The sequence below is a fragment of the Vulpes lagopus genome, chromosome 10, assembly GCF_018345385.1.
Source record: "Vulpes lagopus strain Blue_001 chromosome 10, ASM1834538v1, whole genome shotgun sequence".
Classification (NCBI taxonomy): domain Eukaryota; kingdom Metazoa; phylum Chordata; class Mammalia; order Carnivora; family Canidae; genus Vulpes; species Vulpes lagopus.
Window position 1 is genome coordinate 16437103 of NC_054833.1, and position 20401 is coordinate 16457503.

General features: G+C 41.1%; 1 protein-coding gene across 1 annotated transcript in view; it reads left to right on the plus strand.

Annotated features, from left to right (window-relative positions):
- The window catches only part of LOC121499940, a 178504-nt gene that overhangs the window by 119641 nt on the left and 38462 nt on the right, over positions 1-20401 (plus strand). Inside the window, exon 4 of the mRNA XM_041771211.1 lies at positions 16732-16792. Within this exon, the coding sequence (XP_041627145.1) occupies positions 16732-16792 (61 nt within the window). The remainder of the gene's footprint in view (positions 1-16731; positions 16793-20401) is intronic.

Here is a 20401-nt window from a genome sequence, read left to right on the forward strand (position 1 = left end):
GTAATTAAGCTAGTGGAGAAATTACAATGAAATAAATCAAAACTTAAACTCTCCTTGCAGGAATTAAAGGGGTATCACATCCCTAAAACAATAATAGGGTGCCAAGAAAGGAAACATCAGAAATCAAAAAAGAACTCCTAGAAATTAAAAGTCTAACTGCAAAAAAACTTAAAAAAAAAGTCAATAAGGAGGGTGCCTGGGTGGCTCATTCAGTTAAGCATCTGCTTCTGCTTAGGTCATGATCCCAGGGTCCTGGGGTAGAGTCCTGAGTCAGATTCCCTGCTCAGTAGGAAGCCTGCTTCTCCCTCCCCCTACCCTGCTCTCTCTCTCTCTCTCTCTCTCTATCAGTTAAATAATTAAAATCTTTAAAAAATGATAAACTTAAAAAAAATAAAAGTTAATAAAGGAGTTGGAAGACAAAGTTAAGGAAATGTTCCAGGATGTAGGAAAAAATGTCAAAGATTTAGACAATATGGGGAAGAGAGTTAAATGAAGCTGAGGTTCCACTCAGAGAATCAAACATTTCATGAACTGAAATTCCATACAGAGAAGGAAGACAGTTGGTGGGCAGGTGGGAGTCAAAGCAGAGATGAAAGGGCCATTTGTCTTTGATGTTCACTCAAAGTTCATTCAGTGAACCCTGAGCTCACTCTCATTTGCATAGCACAAGGGCCATGACACTGAAAAAAGGAGAAACAGAATGTGGCAGCCTGCATACATGAACTTGCCATAATTTTGATTAGTATAGTCATAATTATAAAGCTGTTACAGGTTTTGGTTGTTAGAATTAATCTATAGACAAAGCATAATTTTTCATAATTGTTATGATTATAACAGAATGTATTTTTTCAATATCCTTTTTTTTTAATTAAGTAGGGTCCACACCCAGTGGAATGCAGGGCTTGAACTCTCAACTCTGAGATCAAGACCTCAGCTGAAATCAAGAGTCAGATCCATAACCGACTAAGCCACCCAGGTGCCCCTCAACCTTGGGAATTAAAAGTAGATGTACAGTTGATAGAGATTTGGAAACAGAAGATGGGAAGGAAGAGGTGGGAAGAATGTGGACCCTAAAACGGTCATCTTAAAAAAAGTGGGTAGCGAGGAGATTCTTTCTGCAGGCTATAAAACAATAAAAAGATGTTCAGGGGCACCTGGGTGGCTCAGTCGGTTAAGCACCTACCTTCAGCTCAGGTCATGATCCTGGGGTCTTGGAATTGAGCCCCACATTGGGGCTGAGCAGCCTGAGTTTGCTTCTCCTTCTCCCTCTGCTGCTCCCCCTGCTTATGCTCTTTCTTTTTCTCTTTCTCAAATACATAAAAAAAAGATGTTCAATATTATTTAATGTAAACACTAGAATATATGAGAAGAGTGATATCTAATTAAAGTTCCAACTGGAAGACATGAGGAAAGAAGGGGAAAGGGAGAATAGAATAAATGAGATTAATCATGCACAGTGTATGGTTTACTAGGATTGTCATAACAAAATACCATAAATTGAGTGACTTATGCCACAGAAATGTATTCCCTCAAACTTGTAGAGGCTAAAAGTCCAAGATGCAAGTGTTGGCAGGGTGGATACCTTCTAAGGGCAGGGGGGGATGGAGAATCCATTCTGTCTTTTCTTCTAGATTTTGATAGCTTACGTGTTCTTTGGCTTGTTGGTGATGTTCTTTCTCCCTGTGTATTCACATCGTCTTGCCCCTATTTGTATCTCTCTTTGTGTCCACATTTCCCTTTTATTTGAGTTTCCCAGTCACCTTGGATCAGGACCCATCCTAATGACCTAATCTTAACTTGACCATCTGTAAAGATCCTATTTCCAAATAAGCTCACACTCATAAATATTGGAAGTTAGAATGTTAACATTTTTTTAAAAGTTTCTATTTATTTATTCATGAGAGACACAGAGAGAGAGAGAGAGAGAGAGGCAGAGACATAGGCAGAAGGAGAAGCAGGCTCCATGCAGGGAACCCGATGTGGGATTCAATCCCGGGTCTCCAGGATCATGCCCTGGCCTGAAGGCAGGTGCTAAACTGCTGAGCTACCCAGGGATCCCAGAATGTTAACATAAAAAAAAAAAAAAGATTTATTTAGTTATCTTACATAGAGGGATAGGGGGAGGGACAGAGAGAGAGAGACTCTTAAACTTTGCACTGGGCAGGAAGCCCAATGTGGGGCTTGATCTCATGACCCTGAGATCACGACCTGAGCCCAAACCAACAGTCGGACACTTACCACCCAAGCCCCCCTAGAATGAGGAGACATAATTCAACCCATAACACATGGCAAGATTAAGAAAACAGTGTAAGAAACATGAAATTAATTTTAACGCATTATTACTCTTTATTATTCCTATAATATAATAATATTATCACTTATATATTATTGCATTAACTGTATTACTTAAAGCTATGGCATTAACCATCATAGCAAACAAAAAACTAAAATAATTAAAATCTTCGGCGTTTAGAACTGGGGTAGGTCAAAGTGGTGTGGCAGCCTTGTACTCGACCTTTTTGTAATATTTTATTTCTAATCATATACATTTATTTCTTTGATAAAAGCTAAGAAAAAAATTTAAGGAGTCTTCTCTTCCCCAAGCAGTATATGTATATAAAACAGTAAATGTATATAAATACATTTTTTTCTTTTGTAAATTCAGATATAACTAATATGAAATAAAATTCAGCATTCTAGTGGAAAGTTTTGTGAGTTTTGACAAGTGCATACATTTGTATAACTATAGCTATAATCAAGATATGGAACAAGTCTATCACCTTCCCCTGCTCTACCTCCCCTCCACATCCCCCTTGGTCTTTTCCTTGCCCCCCTAAAGTCTGACGCCAGTGATAAATTTTGTGTCTATGGTTGTGCCATTTCCAGAATGTCGTATGAATGGAACTGTACATTATGCTGTCCTTGAGTCGGCTTTATTTCTTTATTTTCAGATTTATTAAGATATAATTGACATACAACATTATAAAGATTAAGGTATACAAGCTGTGGCTTTGAAACACGTATATATTGCCATATGATTACTACTCAGCTCACTCCATATGTCACATAATTACTATTTCTTTTTTGTAGTAAGAACATTTAAGATTTAGACTCTCAACAACTTTCAAGTATACAATACATTATTTTTTTAGGCTTTTCACTTATCTTAAATTCGAGTTAGTTAACACATACCAAATACGTAATACATTATTGTGAATTATAATCACAATGCTGTGCGGTAGAGCCTCAAAATTCATTCATCTTCTAACTGGACTTTTGTATCCTTTGACCAACATCTCACCATTTCTCTAACGCCTCAGTTTCTGGCAAGCACCATTTTGAGTTTCTATTCTTATATTTAGCAAACACACTTGGGATTTATTGCTTTTATTGCGGAGCGGCATTTCATTGCAGGGATGTACGAATTTCTTTATCCACTCACCAACATTAGAGTTGTTTCTAGTTTTTGGCAATCAAAATAAAACCACTATAAGCACTTATTTGTGTACGTATAAGTTCATATTTCATTTAGTAAATGCCTGGGAGTGTCACTGACTAATGATGTTGAACATCTTTCGTGTGTTTTTATTGGCCATTCACAACCTTCCTTGGCAAAATCTCTATGCATATCTTTTGTCCATTTTTGTTATTGGGCTTCCTATTTCCTTATTATTGACTTGTAAGTGTTCTTTATATGTTCTGGATATGAGTCATTTATTAGATACATGAATGAAGGTGTTTTCTCCTAGTTTGTGGCTTGTCATTTCCCTCCTTAATGGTGTTTTGATAGGAAGATTTTAAAGATGTTCCCTGTTCCCTCCCCTCCCCCAAATTCCTGCCCCCTGGATTTTCAATCAAACACTATTATAGGTACTGCTCTGAAGGGCTTTTGCAATTGTTAAAGTCCCAAGTCAGTTGACCTTGAGATACAGAGATTATCCAAGTAGGCAAATCTAATCACATGTCTCCTTTAAAAGCAAAGAGCTTTCTCTGGTGGGAGGTAGAAGAGGAAGTCAGGGGGATTTAAAATATGAGAAGTATTCAGTGTACCATTGCTGGCTTGAAAATGGGAGGCCACATGGTGAGGGATGTGGCTGCCCCTAGAAGCCGAAAATAGCTCCCAGATGATAGCCAGCAAGAATTAGGACTTTAGTCCTACAGGTGCAAATAGCTGAATTCTAATAATAATGTGAGTGAGCTTGAAGAAATCCCAAACCTGATGAGAATATAATTCTAATAATAATGTGAGTGAGCTTGAAGAAATCCCAAACCTGATGAGAATATAGCCAGCTGACATCTTGATTTCAAACTAAGCAGAGAACGCGCCCATACCTTGCCAAAGTTTTGAAGTACAGTATTAAATGGGTACTATTTTAAGATGCTAAGTTTGTGATGATGTGGTATGCAGCAATGGGAAACTAATACAGGTATCTTTTAAAGAGCAGAAGTTTTTAATTGTGAAGGCCAATTTTTCCATTTCTTTTTTTTTTATTTTTTAAATTTTTTTTTTTTTTTTTATTTTTAATTAATTTTTATTGGTGTTCAATTTACCAACATACAGAAAAACACCCAGTGCTCATCCCGTCAAGTGTCCACTTCAGTGCCCGTCACCCATTCCCCTCCAACACCCGCCCTCCTCCCCTTCCACCACCCCTAGTTCGTTTCCCCGAGTTAGGAGTCTTTATGTTCTGTCTCCCTTCCTGATATTTCCCAACATTTCTTTTCCCTTCCTTTATATTCCCTATCACTAGTATTTATATTCCCCAAATGAATGAGAACATACACTGTTTGTCCTTCTCTGATTGACTTATTTCACTCAGCATAATACCCTCCAGTTCCATCCACGTTGAAGCAAATGGTGGGTATTTGTCGTTTCTAATTGCTGAGTAATATTCCATTGTCTACATAAACCACATCTTCTTTTTTAATGGATTTTTCTTTTGGTGTCATATCTAATTGCAAACAGGATAACCATGGTCACAAAAATGTTTTTTTTTTTCCTAGAATTTCTATCGTTTTAGCTCTTCTAGTTAGGTCTATGACCCATTTTGAGTGAATTTTTATGAAAGTTGTTATTAGGTAAGGGTCTGTAATAGTTTCCTAGGGCTGGCCATAACAAAATGCCACATGCTTGTGGGCCTCAGAAAACACACATTCATTCTCTCACTGTTCTGCATTTAGTTTCTCACAGTTTTTCCAGAAGTCTGCAGTTATGTTATCAGCAGAGCCATGCTCTCTTCAAAGGCTCCAGAGAAGAATCTTTCCTTGCCTCTTCTAGTTTCTGGTGGTTGCCAACAATGCTTGGTGTTCCTTTGCTTGTGGCTGGGTAACTCCAATCTCTGACTCTATCTTTTTTTTTTTTTTTTCTGACTCTATCTTTACATGGTCTTCTCCACTGTGTCTCCCTGTGTGGCCTCCCTTCCCTCTTTATGGATGCCAGTCACTAGATTTAGGAGCCACCCCCATCCAGTGTTGCCACTTCTTAACTAATTATATCTGCAAACACCCTCATTTCATCAGGGGAGTTGGCTTGCTATTTTCTTGTAGTGTCCTAATTTGGCTTTGTATCAGAGTAATGCTGGTCTTGTAAAATGATTTTGGAAATGCTCCTTTATCTTCAGTTTTTTTTTTTTTTTCAGAAGAGTTTGAGAAGGATTGGCACTAAATCTTTAGGTGATTCATAGAATTCATGAGGGAAACCATGTAGTCCTGGGCTTTTCTTTGTTGGAAGGGTTTTGATTATTGAGTCCATCTCCCTACTAATTATTGGTCTGTCCAGGTTTTCTTCTTCATGACTCAGTCTTGGTAGGTTGTACGTTTCTAGGAATTCATCCACTTTTTTCTAGATGTTCCAATTTGATTGGTATGTAAGTGTTTATAATAGTCCTTTGTGATCTTTTATATTTTTGTGGTATCTGTTATAATGTCTCCTTTTTCATTATCATTTTATTTATGTGAGTCCTCTGTCCTTTCCTTTTTTTTTTTTGTCTTGGCTAATCTAGCTAAGAGTTTGTTAATTTTATTTATCTTTTCAAAGAACCAACTACTAGTTTTGCTCATCCTTTCCATAGTTTTCTCTATTTCATTGATTTATGCTCTAATATTTATTATTTCTTCTGGTAATTTTGGATTTAGTTTGTTCTTCCTTTTTACTTCTTCAGGTGTAATATAAGGCTATTTATTTGAGATTTTTCCTTTTTCCTGATGAAAAATTGTATAGCTATAAACTTTTATTATTGATTTTGTTGTATCCCATAAGTTTTGATTATGTTGTGCTTCCATTTTAATTTGTCTTAAGATACTTAATTTCTATCTGTTTCTTCTTTGATCCATTGATTGTTCAGAAGTATGTTGTGTAATTTTCATGTTTGTGAGATTTCTAGCTTTCCTCCTGTTGATTTCTAGAGTCAACCATATTGATTGGAAAAGATACTTGATATAATTCTTATTTCTTGAATATTTTGAGACTTGTTTCATTGCTTAACCTATGATTTGTCCTAAAAACATGTTTCAGGTGTGTTTGGGAAGAATGTGTATTCTGCTTCTGTTAAAAAAAATGTTTTGTGTATGTTCTGTGTATGTCTGCTTTCTCTCATATGACATTGTTTTTTCTTGTTTCAAAATTTTCACTTAGTCTTTTGACAATTTAATTATATGTGACTCAGTGTAGATCGTTACAGATTCGACTTCTTTGGGATCCTTTGAGCCTCATGAATGTCGATGTCTATTTCTTTTTCCATGTTTAAGTGCTCATTCACTCTTTTTAAAAATAAACTTTCTTCCCCATCCCTTTCTCTTCTCATTCATAATTTCCATAATACATCCATTGCTCCTTTTGCTGGTTTCTTATTAGTTCTTGTAGATTTTCTTTACTTTTTTTCCTTCTTTTTTATTTTTGCTCTTTTAACAGCATAATTTCAAATATCTGTCTTTGAGTCCGCCAATTCTTTATTCTACTTGTTAGATTCTGCTGTCAAAGATTGCCATTTAATTCTTCAGTACAGTCATTATATTCTTGAGGTCTAGGATATCTATTTTCTTTCCTTTGTTTGTTTGTTTCTGATGGTTCCTGTTTTTTTGTTGTATTTCTCATTTTATTCATGCATTATTTTCTTAATTTCCTAATTTCAGTTAGTTTTCTGTGTTTTTATAGTCTCTTGAACTTCTTTTAGAGAAATATTCTGGAATCTGTGTCTGACAGTTCATAGATCTCCATTTCTTAGGACCAGTTGTCAGAACTTTATAAGTTTCCGTTGGTGGTTTCATGTTTACCTGATTCTCCATGGTCTTTGTATTTTTGCATTAATATATGTGTATTTGATAAACATCTTCTCTTTCAGACTTTATTTATTTAGTAGGGAGAGATCTTCACCAGTCACCTCAGCTTGGGGTACTAGCCTGGTCAGGTGCTAGTGTACATGGGCATGCAAGGCTTGCTATTTGGTTCTTTAGTTCAGCAAGCCTACTGTCTATCTTCTAAAGTTGGGGGTCGGGGAAGGGTGCTGCTGGCTGGGCTCCATGGTTGGGTAGACCTACTGGCTGAGCTCTGTATTCAAGCCAGGCTACTTGGTAGGCTCCCTGGTTATATGTAGCTTCTACCCGTCTCTACAGTAAGGTGGGGCTACTAGCCAGGCTCTGCAATTACCTCTGATTATTTGGGCTTACAGGCTCTAAGCCCTTGTAGGATAGTGCTCCTGGTTGGACTCCATGACTAAGCAGGCCGTGGGCTGTACTCCATAATCTTGGTTTTGTGGGGCCTCAGGTATGCTTTTCTACTGGATGGTGCTACTGGTACCCTATTTAGGCAGAGTCACAGGCCAGGCTTTATGGTTGTATGGGGCCTCGGGCAAGCGCTCCATGATCAGGTGGGGCTAAAGGCTGTACTCTGAAGTTAGGTGGGGCTGTAGGCTGGGCTATGTGATCTAGTAGGCCATTGACTGTACTTTGCTGTTGGGTGTGGTTGCTGGTCAGGTTCCCTGGTCAGTTATATGGGGTTGGAGACTGTACTTTAGAGTTGGGCAAGGCTATTGTGTACAGTCCCTGGTTGGGTAAGGCCACAAGCTATGCTCCATGATTGGCCAGGGTCATTGGATGGACTCATCCTGGTCAAGGTCACAGTTTGTGCTCAACAATCAAGGGGGACCATATGCTGACCTCCACTGCTGTGTGAGATCGTAGGCTGGATACTACAGCTAGGCGTTACTGTAGGTTGAGCTCTGAGGCTCCTTGGGGTGCTCTGCAGGCTTCTTGATTATGCAGGGCCAGGGGCTATCCTCAACAATTGGGCGAGGCTGCCGGCTTGGCTCCCTGCCCAAGCAGGTCACAGAATGTGCTGCTGGGCGTCTGTGGCCTTGCTTCCTGGTGGGGTAGAACCGGAGGCTCTGCTTGGCAGTTGGGTGAGATTGCAAGCCTGTACCTCTGCCCAGGTGGCCACAGGATGTGTTGCTTGGCAGTACAGCCCTTTGGCTGGGGATTCAAATCTGGTAGAATTGCCAATTGAGATCCTCAGTGAGATGGGGCCACCAAGTCAGCTCTGGCTACAAACCGAGCTGCTAGCCGGGATATCTGCTCAGGTTCCTTGGCAGTCATGAACACACTCCACCGATATCTGAGCAATGGTTACTGAAAGCCTTGTCCCCTTCTCCATCTTTATCTGATTTCCCCAGTTTTTGAGTTCGCCAGGTACTTCCAGTGATACTCAGGAGGTGAGACCTAAGTGAGCCTCCCAGGAAGCATCCCTCAATGCTCAGAAAGCAGATGTCCACCTTGGGTTTTCTTTTTCCCACTGGAGAAACTGCAGGCCCAGAGAAACCCTCTCTGTTAGGCATTGAGCTGGCCTAGGGGGGTGGTCGATGCAGTCAGTGAAATTACTCTTCTTATCCTTCTAGTGGCATTCTTGGTCTCTGTTCTCAGGAGTGTGCTGAAGCTTCACTCCCTAACTTTTAAGATGTTCACAGTAGCGTCTTGCCAATGGGTGTGGCTAGATCCATGAGGGAGACTGAAGTCAGGAATGACCTGTGTTACCATCTCGATGACAGTACCTCATCTAATCATGTGAATTTATTTTATTTTATTTTTTTAATTTATTTATTTATGATAGTCACACAGAGAAAGATGAGAGAGAGGCAGAGACACAGGCAGAGGGAGAAGCAGGCTCCATGCACCGGGAGCCTGATGTGGGATTCGATCCCGGGTCTCCAGGATCGCGCCCTGGGCCAAAGGCAGGCGCCAAACCGCTGCGCCACCCAGGGATCCCTAATCATGTGAATTTAAATTCCCTCTTTGATAGATACAATCTCTGGATTGTCTCTGAGTCCATTTCTATGGATCATTTTGTCTTTTTGACAGAGTGTTTTATTTATTTTTCCTTGCTTCTTTATTTGTCACCTAATTATTTGAAATCAGATCGTCTTGGGCAGGACAGTAGAGATTGGGGTAGATATTATTCCTAGCCAGCAATAGTAATCTTTTATTTTGCTAGTCTTCCCAAGTGGTTTGGTCAATCTAGCCTGTGCTTGAGCAGGGGTTGGATTTTGTTGTTGTAAATGGCTATCATCAGCGCTCCCCATAGGCTTGCAATACCTGTGGCCTTAACTTGTTCTTAGAATGGTGGTGGTTTCTGAAATTTCCTAGATGTCTGTTCATCCTCCGAGTTTAAGTCTTTGCTATGTGACTGTACGTGAGGGAGCATCTCTATTCTGATCCCTTCTCCTTTGCCAGTTCTGCATGGATGTTCCTTTGCTGCTCAATGGCTGGCCACCTGATGGTAAGGTGAGTGAGTCATCTCCTTGGGAAGCTGCTATGGCTCTGGGTCCCAAGGGTCAGGCCATCTCAGATCCTGCCTCTTTCTTCAGTAGGACGCCTCTAATAGTTTGGGCCAGGAGGTTTTCTTGCCCCACCCCTGGGCTAGAGGGTACTTTTGTATTCTCTTTTCCCAGCTGCAGTGGTTCTTAACCTTGTCTTGTGGGAGGAGGGTGCAACAGCGTTTGCTGCTGGGTGTCTAGGTGGCTGAGACAGTTAGGCATCTGCCTTCAGCTCAGGTAGGGATCCCAAGATCCTCAGATCGAGCCCCATGTCAGGCTGTCTGCTCAGCAGGGAACCTGCTTCTCCCTCTCCCCCAACCCCCGCTTGTTCTCTCTTTCTCAAATAAAAAATAAAATAAAATCATTAAAACAACACCACCACCAAAAAATAGTTTGCTGCTGTTTCCCAGAAAAATAATGCTTTTGTTCCTAAGAGGAAAAAAAGGTGGAGTATCCAAGTGGGGCATTGTGCTTTTCTGCAGTGGCCCTGTTCCATCACAAGGGAGGATTTCTCTAGATCAGTAGTTCTCAACTGCAGTTCTATTGACATTTTTGGATTGGATGATTCTTTGTCAGAGGGTGCCAGTCGATGCATATAGCTGGATGGTAAGTAACATTCCTGGCCCCTAGCCACTGGGTACAAATAGCATCCCCCCAGGTATGGCAATTAAAAATGTCTCCAAGTATAGCCAAATATCCTCTCGGAGATATCTTTGCTCTCCATTTAGAATCACTGCTCTGAACTCTTTCTCTGCTACCAGTCTTTCTTCTGGGGACTCAGAAGTTTCATAGAGACGTGTCTGTGAATTGATATGAACTACCCTTGTGTGTGTTTATGTTTTAACGATTTTATTTATTTATTTTAGAGACAGAGAGCCGCATGAGCAGGGGGAGGGGCAGAAAGGGAGGGAGGGGGACAAGCAGACTCTGTGCTGAGCAGGGAGCCAGACGCAGGGCTCATTCTCACCATCCTGAGATCATGACCTGGAGCTGAAACCAAGAGTCGGACGCTTCACTCACTGAGCCACCCAGTGCCCCTCTCCTTGTGCTTGAAGATCCTTCAAGTTCTATATTCTCACACTAGATCACATTCAGACTTTAGAGATTTGTTAGCAATTTGTAGCTGAATTTTTACTGGCATCTATGGGGACCTATGTCTGCCTCAGTAAGCAAGTGCTTACCTCCTGTCACTCCTTAGGAACACCTACCTTCCCCTAGATTTTGGGTCACTTGATTATATGATGACTTCCACTCGCTGGTGGGTTTAATAAACATTATGAATTTGAAGATATTCAGGATATATTTTGGTTTATGTTTGGGAATAACACTTGTCCAGTCTTTGATACCCCCCTAAGTGGAAACTGGAAGTCTTTTCTCAATGATTTTGCAGAGGAATTGGAGACTTTCAGAGGTTAAGCACCTCCCCCAGTGTGAGAAATCTGAACCAGTGTCTTTCTAGCCATAAACACAAGTTCGCGCCACAGTGTGATGCTCTTTAGTTAAAGCGAGAGTGTGTTAGGTTTAACCAGTGACTTTCCATGATAGGTTTTATATTCCTCTTTTTATTCATTCTTGAATGGAGATGTATGCTCTAGTGGGGAGCCCCCTGAGCACGGTGAGGGAGGAGTGTGGTAGAGCAGTTGGTTATCGTGGGTATGAGACCTACTCCCATCTCTCTTCCAGAAGTTTCAAGTTCAAATGCCTGTAAGGAGCCAGGCCAAGAAATACAAGTGAGTGAAGTGGGAAGAGTGAATGAATAGTACCATAAAAATTCCACAAAGTTACTCTATGTATTTAATGAAATTAAGGCAAGCTATTCCACTTCCATATCTCAAGCAGTAGGGGGTAACTTGTCTTCAGTCTCATCTTCTCAAATATCTCCAATAACAACCACAGCCTGGAAAAACCAGTGAAAACATGGGGAAACAGGATCAGTGAAGTGTTTATAAGGGTTTGCGCTAGAGAGAGAACCCAATCCAACAGAAATATTGCATATAGTCAGGACATATCCTGACATGTTACATCCATTTAATTTCTCCATGGGAGTCCCACAACATGAACAGCTCTGAGTTCTTTTCTAGTCACTTCTTACTTTCCATCTCTTCCAGTGCTTTTTTTTTTAACTACACCTCTGTTCCAAGTCTTTTATTGGCCTCATCTGCTTACAAGTACTCATTTCATAAAACTATTAATTTTCATATGGTACTACTTATTTAGGCACAGTCATACATTTTTCAATGAGCATAATTGGGAAAACTATAATCCAAAGTTTCAGAAAATTAAAACTAGATATTAAACATAAATATTATAATGTGTCCAAGGCTCCAAATAGCTAAAATATTTAATAGCTTAAATATTTATTGATTGAGGGAGAATGGGAGATAAAGACTTCCAGTTATGAAATTAATAGGTCATGGGAACAAAAGGCACAGTATAAAGGAATAGAGTCAATGATATTGTAATAGTGATGCATGGGGACAGATGGTAGGTACACTTGTGAGTACAACATAATGTACAAACTTGTCAAATCTACAAAACTAAGTAGTACACCTGAAACTCATGTAACATTGTGTGCCAATTATATTAACAAAACAAAACAAATGAGTGACCTGTGCTGGGTTTGTGTCCACTCTTATTTTCCCTGATACTCATGGCCCCGCTTTTGGTAGTGGCAGGGATGCAGAGAACTATGTCTATTTTTTTTAAAAAATGTATTTATTTATTCATGAAGGACACAGAGAGAGAGGCAGAGATACAGGCAGAGGGAGAAGCAGGTTCCCTGCAAGGAGCCCGATGTGGGACTTGATCCCAGATCCCCGGATCAAGCCCTGAGCCCAAGGCAGATGCTCAGCCACTGAGCCACCCAGGCGTCCCAAGAACTATTTCTTTCTAAGAAAAAGAGCAGTGCCAGCAGAATGATGTTTGGGTACTTTCCCTCTCTTTCTGCCTGAGGACTAGCAGAATTAATTTGACCTGCAGAGATTTTTTTTTTTTTTAATCAAGCCATGTATTGTGACAGTTCCTGGACATGCTTATGGTGTTAAAACCACCCATGAAAGTTACCTGTCTGTCCCTGAGACCATTTCACTCAACATGAAGTATTTATCAAGCATCCACTGCTTGCTGGGCTCCGTTCTAGGTTCTGAGGATGTGATGATGAGTTAAACAAACTCTGCTCTTACAGAGCTTACATATTGATTTGTGGTTTGCAATAGGAAGAGTGGGAACCGTAGACCAGAAGGGCACGGCCTAGAGTGTGCGCTCCCACAGCTCACCATGGAAGTTGACCCTTGCTTGCCAAATTTTTAAATTTCCCACAAGAAGCCAGAAGTCAGATTTTTTTAAATGGCAATTTTCTTATTTTTAAATATAGGCTCAATATGTTTTAAATCACTGCGGAGGTCAAACAAAACATGTTTGCAGATGGAATCTGGCTTGCGACCTCTGTCTCACACCATCTTTGCCCTTGCTGGTCTGCTTGAGAAGAAAAATGCAATGGAATGACAGCTGTAGCCATGTTAATTCCCTTCTCTGGAAGCAATGAACCAGTTGTCAGAGATTTGGCAATTCCAGGATTTAATTTGCAATACAAGGTCAACCATTTCAGGGAAAGCCATTTTAAAATCAGCCTTAAAACAAACAACCCCCCCCCCAAAAAAAAAACAAAAAACAAGTGACTCTACAAATCAGCGGTGATTACTAACCTAGGCTCAACAGAATGTGGTCCACACGGTACCTGCAAGCAGGTTATATTGCGATTATCGACCTGCTTGCAATTTTTGAGACTGGCTTTTAAGCCACAAGTGCTGTGGCAGTCCACTTGCACGCCAGCTCACAGGCCCCACGATGGTCCACATTTGTAGCCATGGTGAGAATTCAGGTGCCTGTTAGATCATTAAATCCAAAATCCCTAAAAGGCCCAAACCAAGGTTTCTGGCACATGCATAGTATTTATAACTGCTATTTGGTTCCCTTTTCTTTTGCAAAGGAAGCTATTTTTGGCCTTTCTTGAGAATGTAGACGTGCAGACAGTTAAGCACATACATCAGTTCTCTGTTTGGCTCCATATTTTGTCACTTCCACAAGTGATCAGTATTTTAGGGGGTGCGGTGGCTGCTCATTAATCACGGCCTCGTTGAAATGATTATTTGCTGGCAGCTTCTGCTTGTTGTTTTACGAACTTATTCTCACTGTTGTTGCCATCCCGAGCTCATAGAGTTCTTTCGCCCCTCCTTTTCTATTCGGCTCTGAACACTGCCCGTTCCTCCAAGTCCGCTCTGCTGCCCCTGCATCTTTCTCACTGATTCGGCACCGCTGGCCGCTGGAACTGGCCTCACCCCCGTGCCTCCATCCACCCTCCTTGTCACAGCCCTTAGCAACTGAAGGATCATTTTCATCCTATTAACAATTCCTTTCCCCTTTGGAGGGCTTCCAATTAAATTCCTACGAATTGCACAGGGCACACACATCCGTGTGTCAGTATTTGGATCAGAAATGACACCTTGCCCACATCTTTTTTATGTCCCATAGCCTGGTCACATGCACACTGATAGTCGCCTGGCTCAGGGTGGGTGGATTGTTCTTCATTACCTCCATTCTGCAGGTTGTAAGGGATCTGACCCAACCGTAAGGGATCCCAAATTTCAGCTTGTAGATACATGGAAGCTAGGGCTTTTGATTGCAAATAACGCCTGGTCTAAGCTCCCAGAGATTCTCTAGCAGGGAGGAGTTCTAGGCCATACCCTTTGCTCATGAGACGGGGGAATATACAGTTGATCTCCAGAGAGAGCTGCTTTTTAAGTGATACACCACTTGGTTCTATCAAAGACTTTCCAGATTTAACTACCTAATTTGCATGGGAGAATGAAAGGATTCTGACCCTATTTCATAAATTTTATGGAGTCTTGCTGGACTAATAAATATTGCGTTCTAAGTATCTGTGTGTGAAGATGTCTATCTAAAATGCAGGCTTCTGTGTAGGGACAGAAGTGGGCTGCCTTATGGGCAAGTTTTCTGAGCACTGTATTGATTTGCAGAGAAGCACCCTGTGTTTTGTGGCTTGTACGTTTCGGATTACAGGTCTGCAAAATAAATTCATGATGGCCATAAGTGAGTCACTTTACAAATTACAGATATTTTAAAGACACATATTAGCTATTAGAATAATATGAAGTTAAGTTCCCCAAAGAAGACTGATTCCCTCTTCACAGACCTTCCCAGAAATGCGTGCCTTCGGATTACTCTTTTGTCACTGTGCCGTGGGAAAAACCAAAAAACCAAAAAACCAAAAAACCAAAAAAAACACAAGCAAGTCAAACCTCAACTTCTGCTAATTGGCTCAGATTTTCTCACTTTACAAATTAAAGATATTTTAAAGACACATATTAGCTATTAGAATAAACCAAAAAACCAAAAAACCAAAAAAAAAACACAAGCAAGTGTTTGGCTCAGATTTTCTCATTTTGATGTCGACTTTTTTCCTTTGAAAAAATTCTATATGCATTCTCCTTATTTTAGGAAGTAATCAATATAATCTTTGAATCTCCGATGTTACTCATACATAAAAAAAAGTAAGTTTTAAAATTAACACGAGAAGGATTAGAATCTTTCATTTTTCAACACTCTTAGTCATATGAGAGCTCCTACACACGTGGTGAGATGACTTTTTAAAACTGTGAGAAGTCCAAATAAAAATAAATGTGTCTCAAAAAATAATTGTGGTACATATACAAATGTGTTGCATATGTCATTCATACGTGACATACTTTGTTTTACTGCCAAGTGCAGATAACCATTTTGAAAGGGCAAATTCCAAGTTGAAAAGGCTCTTTTGGTGAATGCTTATAATAATCTAATAAATGCTAGGTCTGTATTCCTTCCTCATTAGAAAAAATTCCCATTTATTATTATTCTCACATATTATATAGTCATCTGGTCCTGGACTGTATTCTAGTGTAGGATTTTTATCACTCGAAATGATATCCAATGTAATAGCTTGCAGATTAAATTTGGTGACTTATCACATGACTCTAAGGAATTTTTGTTTTGTGGGTTTTTTTTTTTTTCAGTTTCCAGACAGTTATTTTACCAGATTGTTTGAACATTACATTTATCCTCATTTGCAACCCAAAAGAGTTACCTGAATTTTCCTTTGTGTATTTACTTTTATCGTATATTTGTCTTTTAAACTTTTTGGCTCAGTTTTCTGGGGGTGTTCAGACTCCCACGATGCATGTCAGGAGAGAACTTTTCTTTTGTGCTGCCAGTTCTGAGCGTCTAAGTTTTGGTTTGTTTGGGTTGTGGCTTTCTTCTGTTTTTGGAGTTTGCGTTCTCTATTTGTAATAACATATTTTAATTCAAATTAACATCTAAGGAGTTTTAAGAGTGTTCAAAACACATCTCCTTTCATGAGAATTTGTGTAGTGCATGTCTTTGCTGAATGAAGCCCTCAGAATCTCATCTCCTTGGTCCCCAAGTGCACATATTTATCACGGACTTTATCAGGTATTGTCCATTTAGGACAGTTGCAAACCTGGATCCTGTTTTTAAAAAGATAATGTAATAAAGTTAACTCAAGCATCAACAGAGAATTTTTAGCACCTTTCAGTGTAGTCTGAAAATTAGTCACCTTTTGGGCATCAAGCTTGAAATTTAGGCTGTCTTGATCAAGTCTGAATTTTTCCTAGATATCACCTTTGAAAAACATTTTGTGAATATTCATGGACTCTCCATTTATTCGGAGTCTGGCTCGAGCAAAGGAGAACAGCCCCAGTAAAAACAGGACCCCAAATCCCATCCTGGTGACTTGACGCTGAGAGTTTTTGGAGCCATTTAAGCAGCATCATAGCTCTTCGGGCCCAAATTGCTGAATCTATCTTATGGTCAGACCAATGTATTCCAGTTTTTAAATATTATTTTTCTTTTTTAGAGGGACTGGATTTAAATCTGTGCACTGCCAAGGGCAAGGAGCCGAGAACATGGACATAGAGGTAAGATGGATAATACAGTGGTTCCCTCTTTGATTTTTTTTCCTCTAAAAGCAGCCTTTTAAGCTTTATTTTTCATGATATTATCCACAGACGAAAAGGAGAGAAGTGAGGAGAAATGTGGCCTCCTTTGTAGCACTCACGAGTAAAGAGGATGATTAACGAGTGTAACAGCAAAAGAGAGTCTGCAGAAGTTAAACAAAAGTGCCTTCAGAACTTCCAAGGATTCCCATGATCCATAGGAGGACCTGACTGTGCCTGTCCACTGTTTCTATTTTTGATTAGATTTATAAACACAGCACCACATATTTTCATGTGGCTCATCGCCCAGGGGCAGAATTAGATTGGCCGCCTGAAACTCTGAGGCTTGTGAGTTTTGGGCAAGGGCTAGAGCGAAATAAGTAGAGTAATTGTTTTTGTGGAGTGACCGTGGGACCTCCTCTGTTCTGAATTACACATGGCTCAACCCTTTGACCTACCCAGGCTCGGCAGTGGCTGGCAGGACTCCTACAGGCGTGTGAGAGGGTCCGGCACTGATGAGCAGGGGCCTTAGCTGTCAGGCGACATGTGGGCCAACAGCCACTGTCACCTTGAGAAACTACCAGGGAGACCGTACTTGTGACCACCTGGACGTCAGTAAACGTGTCACCGTAGCAGTTATCATTTCACCATAGCACTTAGCATGTGAGAGATAGCTGGGATCCAAACGTAGCACGAACCCTTTGATTAGCAGCATATTAACAGAATATATACACACACACACATATATTCCATTTATATATACACGTTCAGGATACCTTCTGTTTATGTGGGTATATTCAGTATATATTATATGTATATTCAGCATGCATTTTATATATATAAAATATACCTATATATATATTTCTAAATTTTGGATAATCTTCAAAGATAATTTTGATAAATTACCAAACACCATCATTATGACTTTTTTTTTTTTTTTTTTACGTACATAAGGTTTGGGAAAATGTTATAAGCTTTACCTAAAGTTCTTTCATCACAATGAATTTATTTATTATTTATTTATTTATTTATTTATTTATGTATTTATTTATTTTAATAATAAATTTATTTTTTGTTGGTGTCCAATTTGCCAACAACATAGAGAATAACACCCAGTGCTCATCCCGTCAAGTGCCCCCCTCAGTGCCCGTCACCCATTCACCCTCACCCCCCACCCTCCTCCCTTTCTACCACCCCTAGTTCGTTTCCCAGAGTCAGGAGTCTTCATGTTCTGTCTCCCTTTCTGATATTTCCTACCCATTTCTTCTCCCTTCCCTTCTATTCCCTTTCACTATTATTTATATTCCCCAAATGAATGAGACCATATAATGTTTGTCCTTCTCCGATTGACTCATTTCACTCAGCATAATACCCTCCAGTTTGAACTCTTTCAAAATAGATGGCATTATTTATTTTATTTGAAGAGTGAAGGGTGTCACTCTTCAAAGCTAAGGGGGGTGCAGAGGGCTTCCAGAAGAGGTCGGAGAGAATCGTGTGCTGACACTTCTGCATTTGCAGAGAAAGTGCTCTGTGACTCACGTGATGATATCACACAGACGTCTCCCTATGCATGATTTTGAACTCAGTCACTTGACTTTTTATTTTCCATCCAATTACATTTTCAAAGGTAACATAAGCGGGGAACACTGGTTCACTTTGCGGCACTTGATATTATTTCCAAAACCAGTCCTGTTTCTGTAACGTCCAAAATTTTTTTATCAACTTTTTTTTTTTTTCATGGCCACTTTGACAAATTAAAGGTCTCTCGAGGTATTTAGGGCTTAGGACAACTTGGGGATAAACTAGCATTTAATTTTTTTCTTTTCCATCTGAGGCAACTCAGACTGAACATTGATTCAATTCTTGGTTACGTGACATTTAAAATCGTCTTTAATGAATAGATGACTGTAACTACATTTTTTTTTTACTTTTTTTTTTTTGAATTGTATATATTCTTTTTACTCTAGGAATTCAAAACCAGGAGAATAGGGAGGTCCCTATCAGATTATTCAAGAAAGGAGGGGAACCATACTAAAATATGCTGTGAGCCCCCCCAACAAAAGTGCATTTAGCCCCACCCGGTCTTGTTCTCATTAGCAATGAAGAGTTTGCTCACCCAATAATCTAACACGGAATGCTTAGAGCAGACAGGTGCAAATTGCAAGCTGTTTCACTTTGGCTGTTATCCCTTAAATAGACAAAGTAATAGACTGGGGTAACAAAAAAGGTTCCAGCTCAAGCTGCATAAATGAAAGTCTTAACAGGGACAGAGCAGCTGGCTAGGAGAACTCAGTGTGGTGAATACTAAATATTACCTTTATGCCACTTGCCAAGGAAAACGGCTTCAATAACACCCTCTGCCTTTTATCATTGAGATGATGTTCCTTCAGAACAGTCTTTTGCTTTATTGTAAAGGCAACACTAGGGCCGAAGTGGAGGCGAAGAGAAGCCAACATACCTGCTCCTGTTTACCATCAGTTCACTCCTCCGAGCAATTCAGGCATGATTAGGTTCCTGGAGGTGGACCAGATTGACAGTATTTCTAAGCCATGGTGGTTTTTTTTTTTTTTTTTTTTTTTTTTTTGGCTGATCCAAGCAAAGCCCAGGAGCAGTGAAACAACTGAAACAATCACTACCACCCCCTCCTCCTCAACAGGATGGATCTGCTGAGCTAGTCTAGTCTGATGGAAAACACACACACACACACAAAACCAAACCAAACCAAACCAAACCAAAACAGTTGTTCACATGAGCAACACCTAGATTAATCTCATGGAAGAGACGTGCCATGCCAGGAGGTGTGGGCACCCGAAGGTAGGTTCCCGTAAAGGAGGCCCTAGCGCTGTCAGCGCAGGGTGCCCTGGCTTTGGGACTTCCTGGGAGGGTGGGGGGGAAGCACTGGAGCTGCGGCCTGGAAGCTGCAACTCGTGCGTGCCCGGGGGCCCCCCTGCACCCCAGCGCGTCTGGCTGGGAGGTCTCCCGGTGCACGGGGTGGAGGGTGAGGGGTGGGGGGCGCCGAGGCAGACAAGCCCCAGCCGGCCTGGTTTACAGGCGGGCAGGGCACAAGAGCTAGACGCAAATGAGGGCTGACGGTTCCACGAAGCACAGCCGGCCGGTGGCAGATGCGATCTGACGGGCCCGGCCTGCACCCCGCGCCCCGCGCCCCGCGCCGCGCAGGAGTCGGGCTGGCCGGCCCGTGCCCCCCGGTCGGAGCTGCGGCCGCCCCGGGTCAGGCTCGGGGACCCTGGGCCTCCCAGGACGCTCCCAGGCTCCTCGAGACTTCCGAGGTTTTGCTCAGCACTGGTCATCAGTGAGTTGGTTGCAGCTGCTCAGGTCGGCCCCTCCATCCCAGTGGCTGTGCACCCCCACCCCCCTGCAAGGTGACCCTGTGTCCCATCAAAAGGTATTTATGGCTTTTTAAAAAATCTTATTTATTTATTCATGATAGAGAGAGAGAGAGAGGCAGAGACACAGGCAGAGGGAGAAGCAGGCTCCATGCAGGGAGCCCGACGTGGGACTCGATCCCGGGACCCCGGGGTCACGCCCTGGGCTGAAGGCAGGTGCTAAACCGCTGAGCCACAGGGGCTGCCC